General features: G+C 39.8%; 2 protein-coding genes across 7 annotated transcripts in view; one reads left to right on the forward strand and one right to left on the reverse strand.

Annotated features, from left to right (window-relative positions):
• On the reverse strand, window positions 1–13,705 carry LOC103049167 (uncharacterized). Of its 4 annotated transcripts, none has more exons than XM_025169019.2 (2): window positions 13,541–13,705; window positions 1–11,856 (listed from the first exon to the last, which is right to left on the reverse strand). In XM_025169019.2, the coding sequence occupies exon 2, from the start codon at window positions 11,618–11,620 to the stop codon at window positions 10,973–10,975; it is 648 nt and encodes a 215-aa protein (XP_025024787.1). In that variant the 5' UTR covers window positions 11,621–11,856; window positions 13,541–13,705; the 3' UTR covers window positions 1–10,972. The 4 variants fall into 4 exon arrangements, with proteins under 4 accessions (XP_025024787.1, XP_025024788.1, XP_025024786.1 ...); XM_025169020.2 differs by having other exon boundaries at window positions 1–11,859; XM_025169018.2 differs by having other exon boundaries at window positions 13,515–13,705.
• A 9,441-nt stretch (window positions 13,706–23,146) lies between these two features.
• TRIM28 (tripartite motif containing 28) overlaps window positions 23,147–23,995 on the forward strand; it is a 36,707-nt gene continuing 35,858 nt past the window's right edge. For all 3 annotated transcript variants that reach the window (XM_007431968.4, XM_007431969.4, XM_007431970.4), the window contains exon 1: window positions 23,147–23,757. In XM_007431968.4, coding sequence (XP_007432030.1) covers window positions 23,502–23,757 — 256 coding nt within the window. In that variant the 5' untranslated portion in view covers window positions 23,147–23,501. The remainder of the gene's footprint in view (window positions 23,758–23,995) is intronic.

Below are 23,995 nucleotides of genomic sequence, written 5' to 3' on the forward strand. Positions count from 1 at the left end.
AGTTTTTAATAAATGTTATAAAGTTAAAAATACAAACTGACTTTTTTAGGACCCAAGTTCATCCATGTCAGGATCTCTTCAGTGCCAGCTCCATGTACCACATCCAAAACATGGAGAAATTCTACATTAGCTCTAGAATATACACGTTTGACTTTCTTATCAACCCACCTATGGAGAAGGAATGCTGCGTTTTATACTTCTTTAAAATATTCTAGAAGTGTCCTCAGTTCCCGTGAAAATAGAGATGCAGCCATCACAGATGGATTAGGCTTTAAAAAAAGGCATTTCGGAACCTCTCTCAAAAAGTATTTATTTCATACAGAGAAAAGACAGATACTGTTATAATAGGAAAACAGAGAACGATACCAAGGGCAATACCAGGAAAACTAAGGTGTTGGGGAACCCAGACATCAGTTTTGCTATATTGCAACACCATTTACAATTGCTGTTAAATCATATCCATTGGCATTATTACAAATAAGAAAATACAAACAAGTCCAAACAATCCGCCAGATAAATTCCAGCCTAATCCCGCCTCAAAGCAATATACAAGCAAAACAAAATCACTTACCCTCTAGCCTCCCCCAAACCCTAGAGAGCTAAAAATGGATTTATAATGTTAAAGAGAGTCAGAGAGAGTGCCTTCAGGTAGCCTTTCCTAGTTTGGTGCTCTCCAGCCTCTAACTGAACTGGTACCAGCTTGGGGAAGTGAAACAAGTTCCGGGTTGGTTCCATATTGAGGAGGGGAAAGAGATGTCCCTCCAACAAGTGATCTCTCCCCATTGCTGAAACCTTATGTGAAATGAAACACATTTTCCATGGCTGTTCCTTTGTCCAAAGAAAAACCCAGCCAAACCCCATTTGCCAGACAGCACCAAAAGCTATAATGAAATCATAAGCTGGCAGCTGAAAGAAAGCCACAGTTTTAAAACATGCTTGCTTGAAAGCCAATGTTATCAAAATTTAACCAGGTTTGAGAGAAATTATATTTAGGATGGAGCAATCATGAGAAACACAGGGTGGTTTATTAACAACGGGTTATTCAAAATGTACCATAATTGGGTGTGTTCACAGCTGTCAAACCATACATTATGAACAAAACTTCTTTTCCCAGCCCAAGATGCTCTCCCAAGCCTAAAATGTGCCAAAATGGCCTTTGCCCTAGGACTTCAGCTTTTCCTGTAATATATCCTCACCGAATAGCATGAGTTCAAGAGAATTACTACTGTGGGAAAGGAATCAGTAAAGTGAAAGAACGGATAAATATGAGCTAAAGATAACAGCGTATCAGCCCATGACCCATGAAATCTGCCTAGAGCAGAATATTGAGATGGTTGGGGAGAGGGCAGAATGGACAGAAAATGCAGATGGATGTTTGCCATTTCAAAAGCACATACACACAAGTGGAAAAACAAAATATCTAACAGAGGTGGGATAACAGTTCTTTCCTGCTGGGCTTTTTTAAAATGCATAAAGGCTTGCATAGGCACATGCTTTAAAAAAAAAATGGAATATTCACAACTAGATTGTACTACGCACAGTCTGAATCAATGTAGTCCATTCCATGACCCTACTCCAGTGTTTCTCACCCTTAGCTACTTTAAGATGCGTGGACTTCAACTCCCAGGATTCCCCAGCCAGCATGCCTTACTCTATTGCATCCATAGAGCAGGCCTTAAATGCATCTCAGTGCAGATTTCCACAAGCCGCAGAGAGGAAGAGATTAGCTGTGTCTCTATTTTAGTGTTGGTCTTGTGACTGCTCCTCCTGCAGTACAAGGGCTTATATTTTCCCACAGAATAAAACTCTGTTCACTGCAGCAAAGATGCCCAGTAACTCGCAAATAAGCAGTTACAAGGACCGGTGTAGACATATGGTGCTCTTAGCAACTATTTCATCTTGTATGAGGAGACCACAGCCCCATTCCACTGGCCTTCTAGAAATCTTAGACTTTCAACTCTTTTCACCCCTTTCAGGCAAAATGGCTGATAACTATGCTGGTTGGGGATATATACTCCAAAATACCAAAAAGGCACCAGGATGGAGAAAGCTGAAGTATGGTATACATAATGCTTTAAAGCTGCAACAGTGAAGTGTCTTGATTTATATTGGAGTGGTAGGTACAGTCATGCAAGCCTATGGTTTCTTTTAAACATGGTAAGCTGAATATGCCAAAATGGCTGGGTACACGTATAACACTCAGCAACAAACCACAAGTTGCAAAGCACAGTTAATTACATTAAGCCAAAAACTAATCACATTCTGGCTTTCTGCTATATAAATCCAACCAAGTATGTAGCAAAGCATTAATGAAATGCAGTTAGTTAATTGGAGCATTCATTCATTGAGTCTTCAATAACTTGAGGTCCTTAGTCACATTGGGTTTCCAGTAATTTAAGCAAATATTCCTGCCCATCACATTAACAGAGACCATTTTTAGATGTCAAGGTCTGCATTTGGAACCACTTGCACCTTAAATATCTGAGTTATGGTATAACTGAAGTTCTCAAGAACATACAGAATGTTCATATGGAAATGACCATATTTCAGTGGAAAGGTCTAAGAAAAAGCAGGCAGGCATCGGATCAATTAGTTGAGGCCCTGCATATAAAGAACTACAGAAATGATAACTTCCAGAGGGGTAGCCAAATTAGCATTAGAACAAAAACAACCAAAAGCCTTGTAGCATCTTAAACCTTTATGCAATATTTATTATGGAAGAAATGTTAATGAAGCAATAGATCAAGTCCATGAAAGTGCATGCCTTAAGACAAATCAGCCTTGAATTTGCCCCTCAAAATGCTGCATTTTTTAAAATGAAGGGGTTATATTTGACATATAAATGTTCTCAGTATAATAAATATGGAAGCCAGAAATAATTATCCTTGCTGCATAAAGTAAAAAATTAAGCCTGCAGCTGCTTCCATTAAGAAAAAAAATTGTTAAAACTGAAGTATGTATTCCTAGTCCTCATTTAGTGACCACAATTTGCAAAACAGTTGCTAAGTGAAACGACTATGCTTATAAACTTATTTCAGCTTTCCTTTGCTTTACAGCCCTGTGAAGGTCGTAAATGTGAGGACTGGTCATAAAGTTACTTTTTCATCACTGTCATAACTGTGAACAGTCACTAAACAAGGCAGTTGCTAAGTGAGGACTCCTATAATGTTTGGAGGCCTAAAGGCTGCCCTTGGTATTTAAATGGCTTATGGTGATCTGGCTCCCAAAAGTAAAAAGGGCCAGGACAAAACTAACTTTGATTAAGTAACTTAATATGAATATTGCTTCACATTTCTCCCTTCAATCACATTACAAATTTTAGTTTGGTGGCAATATTTAGAGAAGCTCTTAAACTTCAGGGACTACAGGAAGCCTCACAGCTATAGATGGTGGACAGAAAATCACCCCAATCCAGCTGCACATCTTGTTATCATTCTTCTAGGAAACATTTAGCTGTATTACTCTAAAGACAGAGCTAAAAAGAGCTTTCTCACAAGAAACACTCTGAAATGGGGAGAGGAAGGACTGGGATGTTGCTTATAGGCAATAATCTCCACAAAATAAGAAAAAGTGCTTCATAGGAACATGTTGTGTCCCAATGGTCTTTTTCAGAATGAGTTTGCCCAAATATCTGCAAAGGTTTTGTCTATGCTACCAGAATTCCTTGCATGACTTTGCCTGCTTATATGAAACACACATGGAATAAAACACTTAACAAACCTGGAGGGGAGCTGTACAGGCCCAGAATGCCTTGCACAGTTTTCTCCTTTTTAAGAAGTCTATAATAAATATGTGTTTTCTAGGAAGATCGTATATATCTTTTAACAATTTAAAAAGAAAAGAACATGGGGAAGGGACTGTGCGTTGCTATCACCCTAACAGATACACATTTCTTTTAAAGAAACTAGTTAGCACGCTAAGTACTAAAAAGTAACAAAAACTAAGGGGAAAAAAACCTGTCCCAAATTTGAAGATGGTAGAAGGGTTATTTTATAAAGGACAACCTTCTAATTAAAAAGGAGCCACAGGGGCAGTTCTGCACTGCAGGAGGCCAGGAACTTGAACTACAGAATACAACTATTCTAAAAAAAACTCCTGCCAGCGCCTTAGACCATACTGAGTTGAGTGATACTGGAAACTGCAGTTCAGAAACACTGGAAAACCAGACTCCCTCCTCCTCTCTATTCAGAAGTCCAGTTTAATCACAAACAAGCATCCAGAAGGAACAGCAACAGGGGCATGAAGGCTGCGACTGAATTTTCCCAGCGCAACATCCTGAGTCACCTAGTCATTGATTGCATTCACACATTGTGCTCAGCCATGGCTTGTTTACCCATATTTTATTGAATAGATCACAATTGGCTATGCATAATACATCAATACAAACCAGGATCTGCAAACTAAATTTGGCTGAATATGCTAAACTGAAACTAAGCAAATTGTGAAAGCCAGAAGGACCAAGGTCAGATGTCAAGAGCCCAAGACCAGGCAGGACCGTAACAATAATGAACAGATGTCTCCCATCCCTCCCACTGAGATGCAACCTGTTCTCAAGGCGCATGTACAGTTTGAACTTCAGGACTGCTACATATACAAATACATATGGCTTGTAGCATACAGCTGGCAGTTGCTGCTTGTCTGCTCTATTATTGCCTTTTTAATATCTGTAATAAAACCGCTTTATCAAATAGCTGTCTCCTTGAATCTCTAGCTGCTAGCTTTCAAGCTGGAGGAACTCTTGGGTGAAGCTTGATCTAAACATGATTTAGTGCAATGGATGAAACAAGTCAGCTTTCCCCAACACCTGCCATTTCACTGAAAATCTACTGCATTCTGACTGAATTTTTATTATCCATGTCCATGTCTTTCCTTTTGATGATGCATTCTTTTTTCCTGGCAATGTATAAGCCAGCTATTCTAGCCAAGAATCATAACCATTAATGGCCACTAGCCCGAGCTGCCCCACAGAATTAGAATAATGAGGATAGTGGGAAGGACTCCATCTCCCTTATTAACTTGAAAGCAAACATTTGTAAGGGAAAACCTACTCTATATTCACCTTGCAAATCCAAATAAAACTTCGACTGAAGAACAGCCCTGACTGGTCTGCGTACCTCTATTGCAATACGGATGCTAGCTGGTAGGGATTAATCTTTGCTGTTTTTTTCAGATCCTGCTGGAAGGCAGCATAAACACTTGTCTACAAATATAAAAGAAAAAAAAAGCATGTATCCCTAAAAATGACAATTTTACAACATCGTCACATATTATGAAAAAAACCCCACATCTATATAGAGCCTTTTTTAAAACGTCACTTTTGGTTTGTAATTTATCTTCTATATATTTTATATGAACAAAGTCACTGACCAGATAAATCTGAGCGCTGCATTAATGCAACATTGCTGAACCAGGTCAATTGGCTTGATTATTTTTCAAAAATAATTTAATGTGTTGTGTGAACCCAGCCTATTGGGTTATTTTATCATTTAACATATCATACACATCCAGAAAATGGGTTATAATTCAGTAACTAGTCTAGGTATGTTATGCAAATGCAACTAATGGGTAGAATGTCACACATGTCAGTGTTTTGCAACACTACCAAAAATTTGGAAGCACTGAAGGAAAACAAAGTTGTTTCTTTTCTTTCCAGATAAAAATTGGAAAAGTTGGGAAAACCTGAAATCCATGCAATATAAGATTTTCTTATATATTTTGTTTGTTTAAAACCACACATTAAAAGCATCATTTAAAGCTATACACATGGAATTGTACTGTTTGGCTTACTTATGAAATTTACTGAGAAATTTTAAGCATATGTACTCAGAAACAAAATCCCTATTTCATGGAGTTTGTTCCCCAGTAAGAGTTCACAGGACAGCAGCCTTGAAACCTTTTAATTTCTTATTTTTGCACAAAATGTCTTAACTCACATGCAAAGGGACCAATTCATAAGGTCAACAGATGTAGAATATTTGTTTCTGAGTATTTCCAAATCAAAACCACTGAATACCAGCAAATAATTCACCACAATTCATAGCTAAAAAGGCCTGAATTCTACAAAAAGAAGGCAGCACTCGAAGTACAGAAATGCATTTGGATAACAACAGCTCTCCAGATGTTTTGGCTATCAGTTCCCATCAGCCCTGCCAACCTGGCAATAATATCTGGAGGTACTAGTTTGCCTATCCTGGTCTATTATATACATAGGAATGATCACCCTCTAATTTTGTGCATTCTTTTACATAAAAATATTCATACTACACACTCTGAATAAATCTTCTATTTCACTCATGTCGAAAGAGAAAATATTTTATAACCCTGTTTTCTCACCCATATTCCTCAATCATTTTCTATTTTTATCTTGGGAAAAAAACTCATCAAACGACCAACTCAACCCATTCCTTTCTGTTGTTTCTCCCCTCCAGCCCCCTCATTTGTACTTTTAATTTCAATTGACATCAGTTGGCCCCTGGCTGATTGTTTTCTCTGGATTGCACCCCTATTATTTGGAATAATACTGTTTTCTGTTTCTCCAACATCTGGCATTCATACTACTATGAACAGCAAAAGCATAGTATACAGATAAAAAAATGTTTAAAGGAGACAGATTAATAAAGCACCAGATCAATAATGCCTTCCTTTTTTCTTTCGAACATCTCCCCAATGCCAGCCAAATCCGAACACTCCTATCTCTTTCTCCTTTTGGGATCACACAACTGAATTGCACAATAAGAAAGATTAATCAAATCCTTCCTGAGACAGATAATGTATCTTTTATGCCATGGGGCTCTTTTACTCTCTGACACCATGGCTGCTTTCTGCCTTCAAAGAGATGAGCACGGCACTGATTTCCTTCTTTATAGGTGCATTTTCACTTATGCTTAGGAACAGCATGACAGTACAGGTAGTCCTCGCTTAATGACTATCCTGTTTAGTGACCATTCGAAGTTATGACGGCACTGAAGAAGTAATTTTACAACCAGTCCTTGCACTAACAACCATCAGTGTCCACACAGTCACGTGATCGAGATTCAGGTGCTTTGCAACTGTTGGGTATTTACAACCGTTGGAGTGTCCCATGTCATGTGATCACCATTTATGCGCTTCATAGCCAAAATTGCAAGTCGCAGTCACATGACCTTGCTTAACGACTGCATCACTTAGCAACAGACTTGCCTGTCCTAATTGTGGTCGTTAAGTGAGGATTATCTGTATTTCTCTTCTGTGCCATCAACATACTAAATTATTAACAACAGGTTTTAGCAGAAATCTTTTACTGCTAAAGCTGCTATTTAAAATGGTGTGTGAGTATGTATGTATGTATATATACACACACACACACACACACCCCTATAATCTGGGGGACATCTCTCTAGAGGATATCAGTTAAAAGTTCTTCTGGTTCAGCTATCCCTCCAGATGTGCTGGAACTTCTAGCCTGTATAGTCTTTGCAGGCTGAAGGATTACAGAGGTGCAATCCAACGTGTCTGAAGTGTATCTGACTAGGAAGGGGATTTTAGCCCCACTGAAAGCCATGGGATTTGAGACAGTTGTGACAAACTTGCCCGAATGATTTCAAGGTGGTAAAGCATAAAGTGGACACAGCTGGATCTTGACACATAGTTTTTATGTGGGTTTGGACTCTTCTATGCTGATCTAGAATAGAGAAAATGGAAGAGGATAAAAAGTCTGGGTCAGTTCTCTAGGATCAGAGGTTGAATATGTGTAGTAACTTTATACTTCACTGAAAAGCTGCTCAATGTTCAGCAGGAGACAATGGCTGGCCTCACAGACTGCACTAAGCCGTGGTTTAACCATGGTTTACTGAATGACACCTGACCAGATTTGCACATATTACGCTATAAACCATAGTTTACAAATCACAATGGTTGGGCTCATGCAACATCTTTATCCCCCCAAATAAACAAAAGAGCTATAATGACTTACTGCAATATGTGAATCCAGGCATATTACAGTAGCTTAATTAGGAGCTATAAACAAACAAAAAATAATTTCAATCCCAGTTGGAAAAAATTATGGTTGACGTTTACTGGAGCAAGATTGAAAATTCTTGATTTGTGCTCTTCAAACTGACCAACCTCAACTTTAGCAGAAGAAACTGACCCCCCAAATGCAAGAGAAAATCCTTTCATGTCTTAGGCTAAAGTAGGTGTATTCCCACTCAAAAAGACAAAATCTGTACTCAGGGAATGAACTCCCCAAGGCTGCCATGGCCGTTTAGGATAAGGGAGGATATCTCAAGAACAGTTCAGCAACTGCTGCCTCCTGGGAATGCTAAAAATCAGCCAACGATCACACATTTTTACAGCACAGAATACTGCACAAATGAAGTAGAGTTTGTGGGTTCAGCATTTCTACAGCGTTCTATCAACTTGAGAGAAAGAAAAACAAATGTCCAGTTTAATGCAGCTTTCAATTCATAGAAAGCCAGAGAAAACTCTTATTGCCACTTGCTCTTTAAATTCTGGTATAAAGAGCTGGTGTATTACAGGCAATGTACATGGAAATTGAAGTTGAAAATATGAGATTATGCAAGAGCACAGAGGAATGGCATTTAGAGAGATAATTCTTGATATTCTTTTCAAAAACTTATTTTTTTTTAATGCTGGACCAAGATGATCATCAAAGTAGTACTGGAATAAACAGGAAATGGTTCCTCCATCTGGTAACCAGAATGAATTCAGAGAGAGTAGCTGGCCATATCTTGTACGAGGCTCCTTCAGATACAATTCACTGAGGCCAAAAAAAAACCTTTTTATTTGGCAATCAAGTAAAATCATTTGTGTTTTGCGAGCTGCAGTTTGTTCTTGGTTCTGATTATTCCCATCTATTATGTGTCAGTTGTGGTTTTTTTTTTTTTTGTGGAAAATATTTTATGACAGCTTTGCTGCACAACTGCAGTCTTACTGCTGAATTTCTCTGGTTCCAAACAGCCCAAGTTAAAACCAGTCCATAAAGAGAACCAAGTTGCCTATTGCTGTTTCCGAGTCCAAATGCCATATATAACTCAATCATTGGCACAGCAAATACCCTGTAGGTGTCCTTGATGTGACAAAACCATCACGTTCTTGCACGATCAGAGTTTTTAAACAGTCAGGGAATCCCAGACCCTTAAATAACCACAGATCAGGAGGCAGATGAGAATCACAAGAGCAACAGACAATAAGCTGCTATGATAAGTTACTCAGCAAGTTTCCCCAGAAGGAGGCAAAGCAGAAAAAGTCTGGATAAAGATAGTCTATCTGGAATTCCAGCTAAAAAAATTACCTGCTGCTTCTCTAACTCTTCTGATGCATTTCAGAACAGCAGGATATCCAAAGTTATACTTTAAATTTCTGCTAAAAAGTTTCCAGCTGTCCCCATACATTTTTTCTACAGTTCTTTTTCTGCTGAGACAGCAGACAGTATCATTTAAAATTTCCCCTTCTCCATTTAAAAAAAATGTGAACGAGTTTACATAACAAAAATTAAAATACGTTTTTCAACAATTTGATTTGTTGAATTTGAGTCTAATTTATTTACCTATACTAGAACACACTGCTGTTAGGCAGTGCAATTTATCAGTATAACTGTGCTAGCTATTATTATTTATAAAAAAGAAGAAGAAAGCTCAGATTCACTAAAGCTGGAGGATTGGGAGATGCAAGACAACAGGTAAAGTATAAGAACTCATATGCTCCAGAGGAAATGGCTTGAAATATCTGCAGAGTTTCACATTGCAAGTGACTTGGATAAAGTCTTGGTCTGTTCCTTAGTTCTCCCACAAAAATTCTAGTAAGGAAGAGAAATAACTATCAATATTGCCAACAAACTCATGCGCATTCATCACAGCTATGCAACCCAAATGGGGCTACTGAGAAATAAGTAGATTATCAGCATGCTGTGGAAATACCAACATTTTCAAAAACAGAGAAAAATAATTAGGAATAAAATCCAAAGGGAGTAACTTCTTTCCCTCCAAAAAATAAAATTAAAAAAATCAACAGCAGAGCATGCATAGGGGCCCCAAAATGCTATTAAAGAGAACAGCTCAAATTAAGGAAGGGGAAATCAAGTGGAGTATCTCCGAAAGACGATATGGCTGGATGGTCTAGAAATACTCTACACTGCAACATGGTGTTGCAGGCACCACTTGTAGTTAGATGGTTGTAAAGCAAGCCTCAAAGTCTTCAGGGGAGCAGAAGAGATAGACAAGTTCCAAGAGTTGGCTTCAGTTGCAACAAGATCTCCTTCTGGTGCTACAGGCTATTGAGGGGCTGAAGACCCAGGCACATTAACCCCATATTCCAATGCTATTCTCTTGGGTGGGCATGGCACATTGTTGTAACTGCAATGTGATTAGGCCATAGGGTTCAAAATCCAAAGCCGATGAAAGAATTTCTCCAAGTACATTCCAAGGGAATTGCCAGAAAGATGCTTCTTGGTGCAGATCGTCACATTACATCTTAAATTCACAATGCGGATGATGCTGGAGGACAGGGCAGGGGATTTTGAAACACCTTCCACAGAGTCATAAGTGCATTTCTTACATGTTTCTATTGATAAACCTGGCATCTTTCTTACCAGAAAAGATGGAGGTAAAATGTAGCTTTTATTTATGATACTGGGTAAAAGCACACACAAAACCATGAGGGACCGGCGGCTCTGAGATTTCCTTTTCCCATCTAGGAAAAAAATTAGAAGAGTTTGCTGTTTCGCCATTTAAAATTGTCTTTGCTGTAGCTGCTGCTGAACTGAAGCAGAAGAAACTCACATCACCTCAATTTCTCTGCAGACCAGGTACAAATATTGTTGAATGGGTTGTACTCAGTTCCCTCTAAAATAAGATTTTTAGAATGGTATTTTAGAATGGAGAAAAGAGACATAAAGACAAAGGATAAGTCCAAGTACTCCATACTGGCCGTTTCTCATACTTGTTTGGATGGTAGCAGGAGCAGTCCCAGCCCTTTAAACTTTATGGGTTTTCTGGTGTCTTACAAGGTGAGAGGCAGCCCCAAACCCTTTCCCACAGCTGGCGCATTTGAAAGGTTTCTCCCCCGAATGCGTAGCACGGTGACGCTCAAGGTGCGCGTAACGGGTGAACCCCTTTCCACAGTCTCTGCACGAGAAGGGTTTGTCCCCACTGTGGATGCCCTGGTGACGCTGGAGATGTGCACTGCGGGTGAAGCACTTGCCGCAGCGCGTGCAGCGGAAAGGCCGCTCCCCGGTGTGAGTTCCTTGATGGCGAGTGACATGAGCGCTGCGGGTAAAAGCTTTGCCACAGACCCCGCATTCGTAGGGGCGCTCTCCGGTGTGGGTGCTGTGGTGGCGGGTCAGGTGGGAATTGCGCCCAAAGGCTTTACCACAGTACGTGCACTTGTACGGTCGCTCCCCTGAGTGGGTCTCCTGATGGCGGGCCAGGTGGGCACTGCGGGCAAAAGTCTTCCCGCAGTAGCTGCAGCTGAAGGGGCGGTCTTCCTCTGGCATCTGCTGTCCCAGGCGCTTCCCACCTAAAGGGCGCTGCAGCCCAGAGTGGATAGCTAAATGCCGTGTAAGGTGTGAGTTGCGCCGGAAACCTTTCCCACAGTAAGGGCAAGTGTGGGACTTTTCCCCCATGGCTGCCAGTCTTCAGAGGGTGGTGGTAGTAGGAAAATTAAGGCCCTGCCTTGACACTGCTCAGGCCTGGCAGGGTTTAAGGAGGCTCCCGTGGCAGCACTCTACCTCAGCGGCTCCCCGGCAAAATACTCCTTCAACTCCCTGAACTAAGTTAGCAGTTACAGTTCTCTGGCTTTTATCTTCTAAGTCTTGATAAATGTCTCTGAGATCTTGGAATATCACTTTGCCCTCAGAACCTGCTGGGGGAAAAAAAAAGAATTTTAATAAAAGAGAGAGAAAACACAAGCTCCTGCCAAAAGGTGAGTAATTAGGGTGGAAAGGAAACAATGTAATATGAATGAATGGAGCTTAAGAATATGTTCTGTGGATATCTTCTCTGTCATTCACATATGCAGAATCCAGCTGTTGTTTTTTAAAATATGTTGTAATGGTGCTATTTGTTCAGAATATTCTCTCTTTGAGGATGGAAGTTCTTTAAAGATTATAAACAATGCTTGGTATTAATATAAATGGTCCCCATCAGTCTCCTGTTTTTATTGAAGACCCTTTGAACGGTGGGAAGGGCCTTATTTTTAAGTAAACCTATAGATGAAGGTGCTATGCTGTTTTCCCTGGATGGAGGGAAAAAGAAAAATGTGCTTATCAACTTTGTTGATTGATGGTAAAAATGTAATTCATAGCAGCAGCTGTTTGCATTAAAATGTCTTCTGAGACCAAATTAGTTCTAAATGAATTTCTTATAATTAAAATGCTGCTTCAAGTGTAGGAAATCAGGAAATCAGTTTCAAAGAAGTTTTGATATTGCCTATAGGATATGTTGCCAGCATGATTCAATCAAAAGTTTAGCAGAGCAATACTATTTTTTACTACATATTGGAGCAAACGTGTGTGTGTGTGTGTGTGTGTGTGTATGTATGTATGTATGTATGTGTATGTGTATGTGTGTGTATATATGTTTATTTATATATATAAATAAAAAAGGTGTCTTGGATTTCCTTTGAAAATATATTGAAAATTATGTTCTCTTAAAATATCTGCAGTGCTAACTTCTGGAATATTGCACTATTATCACCAACCTGCCACCACTTTGCTTTGGTAGTTATATATTACGTCTACTGAAATTTTATTTTTTACATGACACAGTATCGTTAGAGACATCAGAATCTCAATAAACAGATTTTGTAATTTTTTTTCTTTTAATTTCAACATTTTTCAAATAGGTGCTGAGAAAGTCTTGTACCTGAGAGTCTGGAATATTGCTCCCCATTAGATTAATAATTACTAATACTGTTATTTTTTATATAATTTATATTCCATCATTCTGCTCCTGGGGCATTCAGTAATAGTGGCCTTGACAAACAGTCCTGACCCAACTTTAGTACTTTCCTTCTGTATATAAAGAGCTACATACACACATAGGGCCCTGTCCCAATAAATTTACAATATAAATTAAATTTTAAATGGTAAATGGGGAAAGTTTGGAAGAATAAAATCAAGCATTTCTATGAACAGCACGATACCGTTAGGCAAATCGGTGTTCGTACTGAGTCTCAGGTAAGCGTTATAGTTACAACCTTAGACGAAACAGATAAGACAACACCAACACTGTCCATTATACGACGCAAGTATAATAATGGACGGTGCTCAACATCAATCGTGCTCCCGTCGCAGAAATAGAAAAAATAAAGAAGGGGGAAAAAAAGCCGTGAGGGAAATATAGACAGGGCTTTCCAAGGCAGATCTTCCCTGTTGCGAACTGATCTGGGAGACGAAGAGTGAATGGAGACGGTGGGTGGGGTGGACGGAGCTGCCCTTCACACAGGCATTCCCCCCATAAATGGATGGTTTCGTGCGTACGCGCTGCCCGTCCCTGTCCCCATAGATTGGACTCCACCTTGGGTCTGTCTGCGGAGCTCTCACCGATTCATCCCCGCTGCAGGAATCCAAGCGGCGGTTGCACGCTTTTGGCAACCGCAGGCCTGGGAACGAAAGAGCCACTCCCGTGCCTGTGTGTGGGCAGCGGCGGGTTCAAGCACAGGAAAGCACCTCCCGAGTCTATTCCGTCTCCCGCCTCCGCTTTGCTTGGCAGCTCCAGCTCGATGGTTTTAACCCTCCTTCTGCCAACCACAAAGGCGCGCCAGCTGCCCGTAGAAGTCGTTGAGCTGGAAATGAATAAGGCGAAGAAGCTACAGACGAAGAGACTTAGGAAATGCAGCCGCAAGGAAGAATAGAGGCTAGCACCTATTTGCAAACTTCTTCACGAAACTTTTTAAAAATCTCATTCTAATTTTGAGATAACATCAAGCTCTCAGGATAAGAACCATCGCAGGTCTTAAAAGGATTGTTGTGCAAGCCATTGAAATTATTTATGTATATGTAAATATTATATCTTGCTCCCGAGTAATACGGTCTCATGCATAAGAGATATTCTGGGCTAACAACAATAACAAATAATATACATTTCAGACTTTTTTTTCTGCTTGGAGAAGTTAGGCTGCTGTTCAGAAACAGAACAGAATATGCTCTTTCAGACTTGCTGGATACCCAGATTAACCAGATTTCCAAGGGTAAAAACTGGGACAAATTAAGTTGTATAAATTTACATATTTTATAATATTAAAGCACAACTCAAGTCTCAGGCAAAAATTATTCCTTCCCCACCTCCAAATCATATAAAGTCTGAGAACCATTGCTCTAGACTATTCTACTTACAAGTCATTTTCTGTAGAATGAACGTTTTCATTTTTATTTTTAAGGAACGTATTGAAGAATTCTGTGTAGGTGTTATGACAGCTGACCTTCAACATAAGCAATGATGTTACAGTTGCCAATTTTGTTTAGTTTCTGTCATCTGTTATTCATAAGGGAGAAAATTTGTTGTACAGGTAATGTCAGATAGACACATGACAAATTATACTAAAAGGCATTATTTTTTAAAGTAATGCTCATATTTCCAGAATGGGTGAAAGGTGATACACACATTCATTTCACACATCAGTTCATCAAATAACTGTTCACTGACTTTGCAGTTACAAGCTGTAGAGAGTGCTTTACCTCTTCCCAGAGATCTTGTTTAGCAGGTCTATTAGAATATATGCAGTTCATTAAATGAGTCCCCAACTCCTATTTCTCTAGAGCAGGGGTTCCTAAACTTTTTGTCATCACACCTCCCTTTAGCACAATCCTAATGTACACACCTCCCCTAAAAGTCAGAACACCAAAATGAATACAAATGAGCAATGAAAACAATTCAATGAAATTTTGGGAAAGGTGGATTTATTGTAACAATATAACTAAAAGGTTCTTTCTTCAACCTCCCCTGGACTCTGTCTGCACCTTCCCAAAGGAGATAGACCTCAGAGTTTGGGAAACTGCTCTACAGCCTCAATCACCTATCACAGGCAACTTTCTGGAACTGAGATGCTTGTAGTGTTCCTTTCTCTGTAATAGAAGTCTGGACTTGCAGCCCTGTGAAACAGGCATCTCTCTTTTAGCCAACCCATCTTTCATGTTTCTCAGTTTCATAAGAGTTATTTATCACATTTGTGATTTCTTTTTTTCTAGCTTTGAAAACCTGAACCAGATTTCATCAAAAGGATAATCAAAGAATATAAGAATTGCTGTTTGGACTAGTTCTTGTCAGAAGATTTGAAAGCTTGAAAAGCTTTAACATCCTACCTAACTGCGGGCATTGGAAAGGCCTATGAATTCTGCCTCTGTTGAGAAGCTCCTGCTGCTGCTATTCAAATCAACAAAGTCATAAAAATGTTTAACTGTGTAGTTCTTAGGGTATAAATATGGAAGTACCCATAAACCTTGGTAACAAAGAATTCACTTTCAAAGGGTTACTTTGTCAGCAGCATGTTGCATTGAACTGTGGATGATGTGGGATGTGCACCCCACTCCAAATCAAATGATTTTAGGGATGGTTCTTTCAGTCTGCAGAAAATACTGTTTTTTCCCCTGCTCTTGGTTTAGCACCAAAGTTAGTGTTATCAGCATTTAAACCCAATGGCTTTCTTATAAATTGTTTTTGCCAGAGGTCTTACATATTTCTACACAAAATATAGTAGAAATTTTACCTAACACACAGATAAACTCACATTCCCTCACAATATTTAACAAATCACTACTGATACCAATTTACTGTTATCTTTTTTATTGGAAGCATCAATTGACACAGAAATGTATAATGCCTATTAAAGACTGTATTTAGCCACCTTGATAACATAATTCAAATGATACCAATCTCCTAGAGATATCCATGCTTTCAGCACATTTCTCTGCAAAAGGAAAGACTCTGCACGCAACCGTATGTGTACCAACTTCCATATGACTCAGGAGGTTGATAATGCAAGAGTCATGACTTGCACAGAAGGCAAACCACTCATGACTGTAGATGTGAAGGTTTTTCCCCAGTAGATGTCCTTGCTGGACATGTGGATGTTGCATCCTTTCATTTCAGCAGTGCATCATTTCAACAATGTTAGCAGGGGACAGCTTATCAGAAGGCTAAACTTGGTAAGTGCTCCCAGTGTTTGTCATGCCTGAATAGGATTAACATTTATTTATTTATTTATTTAATAGACTTGTCCCCACCCATCTCCCCACAACAGGGGATTCTGGGCGGCTTACAACAAACTAAAATCAGAATTACATTAATTAAAAGTTATAAAAACCAGACATTACAAAGATAAAAAGGCTAAAAAATCCAAGAGGCTGATAGGGGCCACAGCAGGCCGCTAAGGGACCAGCCAACCCCATTTCTGATATCCTCCCTTCCCGTCCCAGGCCAGATGGCAGAGCCAGGTCTTCAAATCCCTCTGAAAGGCCTGGAGTGAGGGGGCCTCTCTCACCTCTGGGGGCAAGATGTTCCAAAGGGCAGGGGCTACAGCAGAGAAGGCCCACCTTCTGGACCCTGCTAGTCGAAGTTCTTTTACTGCGGGGATCCGGAGCATGCCCTCTCTGTGAGACTGGGTGGGACGGGTTGAAATCGTGGGGGCGAGGCGATCCTTCGGGTAACCTGGCCCCATGCCATGTAGAGCTTTAAAGGAGATAACCAACACCTTGAATTGGACCCGGAAGCAAACCGGTACCCAATACAGCTCACAGAGCAGAGGTATTATATGGGTCTTTCTTCGGGCCCCAAAAATTGCTCGCACGGCCGCATTCTGGACCAGCTGAAACTTCCGGATACTCTTCAAGGGTAGCCCCATGTAGAGCGCATTGCAGTAGTCTGCAGTAGGCTTTTTTTGCTTTGGCTTAGCATGTGCTGGGAGCCCAGATAATTGTAGTTATGTAACAAACCATGATTAAGCAAACCTATAATGTATTACATGAACTCTGTCACTGTTGCTCAATTGTGAGGCTGATTTATATTTTTTAAAAGAACCCAGACTTCCCCATCTGGGTTCCTTACAATTCTTATCATCTACCACCAGCATGCCCAACAATTGTGATTCAACAATTTGGGAGATCTATAAATTGAGGAAGGTAGATTTATTCTAAGTGAGACAAAGTACACATAATTTAAATAAATATATATTACTTGAATTTATTATTGCCCTGATTTTATGACTTCCTACCACATGCTGCAATTATGCTTTAATTTTTTTAAAAAATGTATTTTACAAAAAAGAAATGAAAAAGAGAAAAAAAGAATCACCCACAAAAATCTACATATTTCAGATACTAATCAAAGGTAGTAATATATTAAAACATTTATGTCATGTTAAACAATTCAATTAATAGCATTTAACTCAGTTATTTAATAATTAGGAAAAATGGGAAATTAAACGCATAAACTACTATATGCGGTCCAGTTTGTTAGGTGGAACATCTGGCTTTAAAATAGTCTTCACTGACATCAAAGGCCAAATTAATTGTGGTAAAATATGGGAAGAGGAAGCTCATGATAACAGGACTACGTTCCAAAATATGCAGACCCTATGGCCTTCAACACATTATTCTAGATACATACACAGTACTTAATTTCACTAACCATGTTAAACATAATGTAATGTTTACTTTTAGTTGAGCATATTTATGAACTTAATCATCGTGGCTTGCAATTTACTGTTTATGGCTTAACACTATGTGTGAAACTAGACAGTTGTGGTTTATTCAAACTGTTGCTGAGCAAAACCATGACGTAGTGCAAAATGTGAACACACTCACCCTCACTTTCCTCTCACACATATGCCAGACATGTACACATAGTTCATTCATTCACATGCACGTACTTCATTCATATATACTCCCTTCATTCCCTTCCACACACTGATTATTTTTGCACAAGATGCTTAACCTGGTTAATTAACCCATGCAATCATAAACTAACCAAAATAAGCTGGATTTGTACCACCTGTTAAGCCACAAAAACCTGAGGTTAAAACTAAAAAAAGCTTAGCATGTTGTACAACTGCAGCTGTTAAACCTTTGACGTGATTAAGCATACAGGGTAAACACAGCCACTGTGATTAAACTTTAAAATGGATTCTAATGAGAATGGTGATTATGATTATGTAATCAAGTCAGTGTTGACTCTTAGGAGACCGCACAGATAGACCATCTCCAAAATGATCTGCCCCTAACCTAGTCTTCCAATGGTGCACCTATCAGCACAGTAATTAAGTACATCCACCCTGCTGCTGGTCTTCCTCTTCTCTTTCCTTCCTTCTTTCCCAGCATTATAGATTTCTCAAGAGAGCTAGGTATTTACCTAATGTATCTAAAATACAATAATTTGAGTCTGGACACTTGTGGTTTGAGTCAGAATTATATGATCCATCTGAGAGCCAGTTTCTTGTAGTGGTTCAGATGCTGGACTAGAAACTGAGAAACCATGAGTTCCCATGTTTTTTTAGGCATGGAAGCCCGCTGAGTGATTTTAGGTCACTTACTCTCTCCCTCAAGTCCTGCTATGTTGCCTCATTGTAGCATGATGGTGGATGAGTTTTTTCTGGAAGGGATGAGTGAAGATTGCCGGGAGCGTATGCCAAGAATATTTATTTCCAGCAGGGTCATCCAAGGTGTGAAGATCATTCCAGCTGCCCAGCTAAAGCAAGAAGGCAGCTATATCAAGCAGCGATGATAGAGGAAGATACTGGAGGCAGATGATCACATCATCATTTCTTATTGCACAGAAAGCAATGGTAAAACATTCCTATATGTTACCAACAAAACCACATGGATAGACAGTGTAAAATGACAACAATGAAAACTGCTTTAAATCCTGATTGTTGTTACATGTGATTTTTCTAAAGGGACATTACAATATACTCAAAGGAACAAATAGCTCTTTCCTTCTTGGCAATGACTTCCTTTGAAAATACACTCTCCTGCAGAACATGAGCCTTCAAAACAACCTTCCTTGATGTCAGTATCTTTGCTGCCTAGAAATATTTTGCAGGGGTGGAGTGGATTATGAAGAGCTAGCCCTTCTCTCTCTAAAGGCAAACTGCTTTCCAAAATGCCAGATCCCCACAGGGTGTTTATATCAGGCAACTTTTTGACCTCTGTGAGAAAAGAATGCTAGAAATGATATATTTCAAGCTTATCTAGCACTACCATTGTTATGTTTTAGGGATTAACTTTATCTACAACTACTATCCCATCTGCACATATCTCTGTAGATCACCCAACTGTTTCTTTCCCATTCAGAACTTGCAAGCCTGCTTGCATGAGTTTTAACTGAAGAAAAGGAAATAACTAAAAATAAACGTGATTTTTCTGACTGGACCTCAGCTGTAGGTAGCTGTTGAATAGGATTCAGGAATAAGATCTATGGTAGGGAAGAATAACCTATGATCCTGGGATGTCACTGCAATTCTTAGCATCCCTCATCATTGGCAATACTGGCTTGGGCTTCTGGGAATTATGATTCAGCAACACGTCAAAGCTAGAGGACTGAACTAGACAATCTGACAAAGAAATTAAGATCCACTGTAGAAGATGGTCTGGCAAAGAACAAACTAAGAATCAGCACAGTCAATACAGAGGATTTAACTTGAAGCCTTTACTGACCTTGCTTTTGAACTGTGTACAGCTAGAGCTGATTCATACAACTGAAGTCTGGAATTGCACACTCCAAGATTGTCCTATTAGCCAGGGTATTTCAGGTGATTGGTGCAACAGCAAACGGATCTTATACCAGAATCTAGGGTGATGTGGCTATTTAGATCCATCAGGAATGACTTTGCTTGACATGGCATCATATTGTCTTACTTTTTAAAAAGTATATTTAAAGTCAGGGGCAGCCAATTGGTTATTTACTAATGGTATTTTATAATAATATGAAGTAAACATTTAACAAATCTCAGCTGCAATAGACAAACTCCATCAGTACATGTAACTCCATCTATGCATGTGTAAAATCCTATCCCATATTTTAGGCATGCATAAAATACACATGTATAAAATCTCATTTTACACATGTATAAAATACATACCTAAAAGCCCATTTGCCTTCTTAGGCGGGTGACAAGTCCCATTCAGATTCAATAGACATTCTATTTTAACAGACATCTCTTCTCCCTATTAGTTTGTAAAACAGAGGATTCATTTATTTCATTCCCAAATAAGATATATGATTGTCTATGGGATTGTCCTATCCCATATTTTAGGCATGCATAAAATACACATGTATAAAATCTCATTTTACACATGTATAAAATACATACCTAAAAGCCCATTTGCCTTCTTAGGCAGGTGACAAGTCCCATTCAGATTCAATAGACATTCTATTTTAACAGACATCTCTTCTCCCTATTAGTCTGTAAAACAGAGGATTCATTTATTTCATTCCCAAATAAGATATATGATTGTCTAAAAGCATTATTTCTTTACATCATGAAGTTCAGAATCTAAACTGTACCACTTCTTGGAGGAAGCTACATACTAATCTACATGATGATATTAATCTAGTTGAGATTAGTTCTGGTAAATGTTTTGCCTGAAGTGATGAACAGTTTCTGTCCTCCACTATGTACAGAAACTAACTGGAATTGCTGCTGGAATCAAAACTGCCTGTTAATGCATCAGTGTCCTTCAGTACATAATGTTGGTACACTGAATACAATATTCTGTCTTCTGACATTTCATTACCCTTCTTCACATCCCCAGCATCTGTAGCTATTATACTGGTAAACATAAAAGCTATGGCTTCCTATTTCTAGTTTCAGCAAACTTTGATACTTCTTACAAAATATGAGGGGTTGAATATAGAGATTTGAGTGATGGGAGAACGCCAGGAAATCATCTAAGGATTAATTCATTCAAAAACAATGAACAGCACAGTGGGCAGAGAGGCTATGTAACTGAATGGCCATCTTTATTTTTATTTTCTCTCCCCATCCCATCTCCATTAAGATATTTCCAAAGTTGTGTAGCAATTGAGTAAAGAGACAAGGGGAGAAAGGATTGTATTTCTGTTGACAATACAAAAGCATAAGGTGATCCTGATTGCTCTGTTTTACTGTATTAACATCTAAATGGCCCTATCTTTGCCCTGCAGGTGATTCACATCTAAGGAAATGGGAATTTATTGTGACTTGCCCAAAAATTCAATGTAGGCTTTTTAAAATTGCCATCCATGCAACTGTAATCTTTTTTTTTTTTTTTTGCACCTCTACCCCAACCCTGGAATTTTTCAATATATTGGCAAGGTAGAGACTTCAATGTAATAAATAATTCAAAACAATTACTGTGTTTGCACAACACACTAAATGTTTACATGTTAAAATGTCTCAGCTAAATCCAAAGAAATTGCATTATGTCTTAGCAGCTACATTCACACATGCTAAACTTGGCTAATTTTAAATTTGGTGCATTTTATGTTATAACATGTTTTGCCATCCATTCATTGGAAATGAGTTAAGTGGGATATTTCATAAATACTCTCAGAATGTTTTATTTGGGCTGTATTTTCCTTCACTGAACACTGCTTCCTATATTTTCTGTTATGCGCTAGTCTTAAATAGCAAAATAAAAAGTAATATTAAAGACCAAAAGTACAGCAACATAAACTTTTGCAGGCTGGAATCTTCTTTAATGAAATATATGAACATCAGAACTTGGTCTTACATCATATACTAAAAGTATGAATTGTAGACTGCTTGAGATGTGTCCAGACACTGTATTTAACCATTGTTTATTAAATAAATCAGAATTAGCAGGGGTCACACATCAGAGAAAACCATAATGTAGCTTTTAGGCCTCAGTTTTGCATGTTGTGTGAATCCAGCCATTGTGATTTCTGAAACATGGCTTATGTTGGCATTATACATGACATTAGGCATTACAGTATGATTTAGTTAACAAATTATGCTTACTGCAATGTTTGAATCCAGTCACAGGGTTGCTCAAATTTAGATTCTGGAGATGAAAGTCTGAGTCTACCTCAGCCATGAAAGCATTGTGGATGTCTCTGAGCCACTCTCAGCTCAATCTATCACAGAATTGTTGTGGGGATAAAATGGTAAATGATAGCGTAGCATAAGTTTTCATTATGTTTTTCTCTACTGGTACAAAGTAGCTTCCAGTTCCTGAAAACTTTCACCTTCATCAAAATACATTTACTAAACATTGCAGGATTTTAAGCATGCAGTTTGCTATATTTCTCTAAGTGTTCAATGATTGGCAAAATATAATAAAAGAAAATGTGTGGAGAATCAGCCTTCACTGGTATATGAAGCAAATTCACCACCAATAAAACTTAATACTTCCCGGATTGCATCCATACACTATAGCAAGCAAGCCACCAGGTAATGTATTCATTGTGTGAACTCAGCAATACTGGTTTGTAAACTACAGTATAGTAAAAGTGTGAGTCCAGCTAACTGTGGATTCAAAATAACTATTTAAGTTTAATGTGTGAACTCCGTCTTGCTTTGTCTAGTGGCATTTCTAATTTGTGAAGCAATCGTGGCCACAGTTTTAAAAAATTTAACTCCAAAAGCTGGTTAGTCTATGCTTACATTTCTCTCTCCATACACTAGAGTCACTTGAGAATCTCTTTCCGGTAATCTAGGAAAGAGTACACAACCCAGACGCTTGACCCGTTTCAGCCATTTACTATACTGTCTGAAGGAAGAGCCGTTTAGTTCCCAACATGGAGGCTAAAAGGAATTCGTTTAGGCAGCGACACAAACGGACGGAAATGATTGGCTCGACCATCCAGGTAACTTCTCAATTTAAGGCCGTTACTGGCCCTTTTCCCGCCAATCCCAAGCCCCGCTCCCTTCCAGCCCGGATGAATTCCAGGTTGCCATGGTTTCAACCTCTTAAATCTTCTTTCGTTTGTCCCTCCCCTTAGGAAAAGGGCGGAACTTTAACTTTTCCGTTTCTGATTTGTTCTCCGATAAAATCTAATAAAGTCTAACCGAGTTCTATTGGATATTTCTCTTTCTCTCCTCTTTTTTAATTGAACCTTCCTTTAAAAAAAACAACAACCTTGGAACTTTGACGATTGGTTGGATTGGATGTTTGTCAGTGACGGAGCACCCTCTCTGAAGACACGGACTGACTGGGCGGGGAAAAGTAAAAGTCAGAAAAAGATTCTAAACAGCTTGCCCCTCTTCTCCCTCCGCTCCCCCCATTCAAATTACCCGTCGTTCAATCGGCGAAGTGGGCGGTGCATAGGGAGGAGGGGCACCGAAGCAAGTAAGCGGGGACAGAATCAGGCCTCCCTCTGTGACGGTGAGCTGCGCGCGCTGCTTTCGTTGTCTAGCGACCTCGCGTGCCTGTGCCGTCGAGGCCGCAACGGTTCCAAGACTCGCGAGGCCCAGTTCCTGCACGCGCCTACGCTCTCGCGGCTTTTCGGCGTGGTGCCGGTGGCGGCGGCAGTAGAAGCAGCATCAGTAGCAGCAACTGCGGGACGGCAATGTCGGCCTCTGGGACGGCGACGGCCTCTGCTCCGGCGGAAGCGGGCGGAGGCGGCGCCGCCGGGGACAAGCAACGCTCCTCCTCCTCCGCCCCTCTCAACGTGGAAGGGATCGACTTGCTGGAGAAATGCGGAGTGTGCCGAGAGCGGCTCCGCTCTGAGCGGGATCCGCGGCTCCTGCCTTGCCTCCACACCGTCTGCAAGGAGTGCATCAAAGTCGAGCCCGTCTCTGCCGGCAACAACAAGGATGGGCAGGGTAAGAGACTTGGTGGCGGGCTCGGGGAGGGTGAGCCTGGGGAACCCTGTCTGGGGTAGATGATGGGGAGGAAAACCGGCCCTCCTCTGCAAGGGAGGAAGAAAAGGCTTGCAGTGGGGCGGAAATGCGAGCATGTTTTTGCTGAGGGCTTTTATTATTTTCCTCCTGCCCCCGTGCATTATTTGTTTGCAGTATCGGCGAGGGTTCTCTCTGGATGGGCGTTTCATCCGCTTCTTGC

This window comes from Python bivittatus, unplaced genomic scaffold (assembly GCF_059951505.1).
Source record: "Python bivittatus isolate LINGU-HERP-01145 unplaced genomic scaffold, Pbiv_v1 ctg000410_np1212, whole genome shotgun sequence".
NCBI lineage: Eukaryota > Metazoa > Chordata > Lepidosauria > Squamata > Pythonidae > Python > Python bivittatus.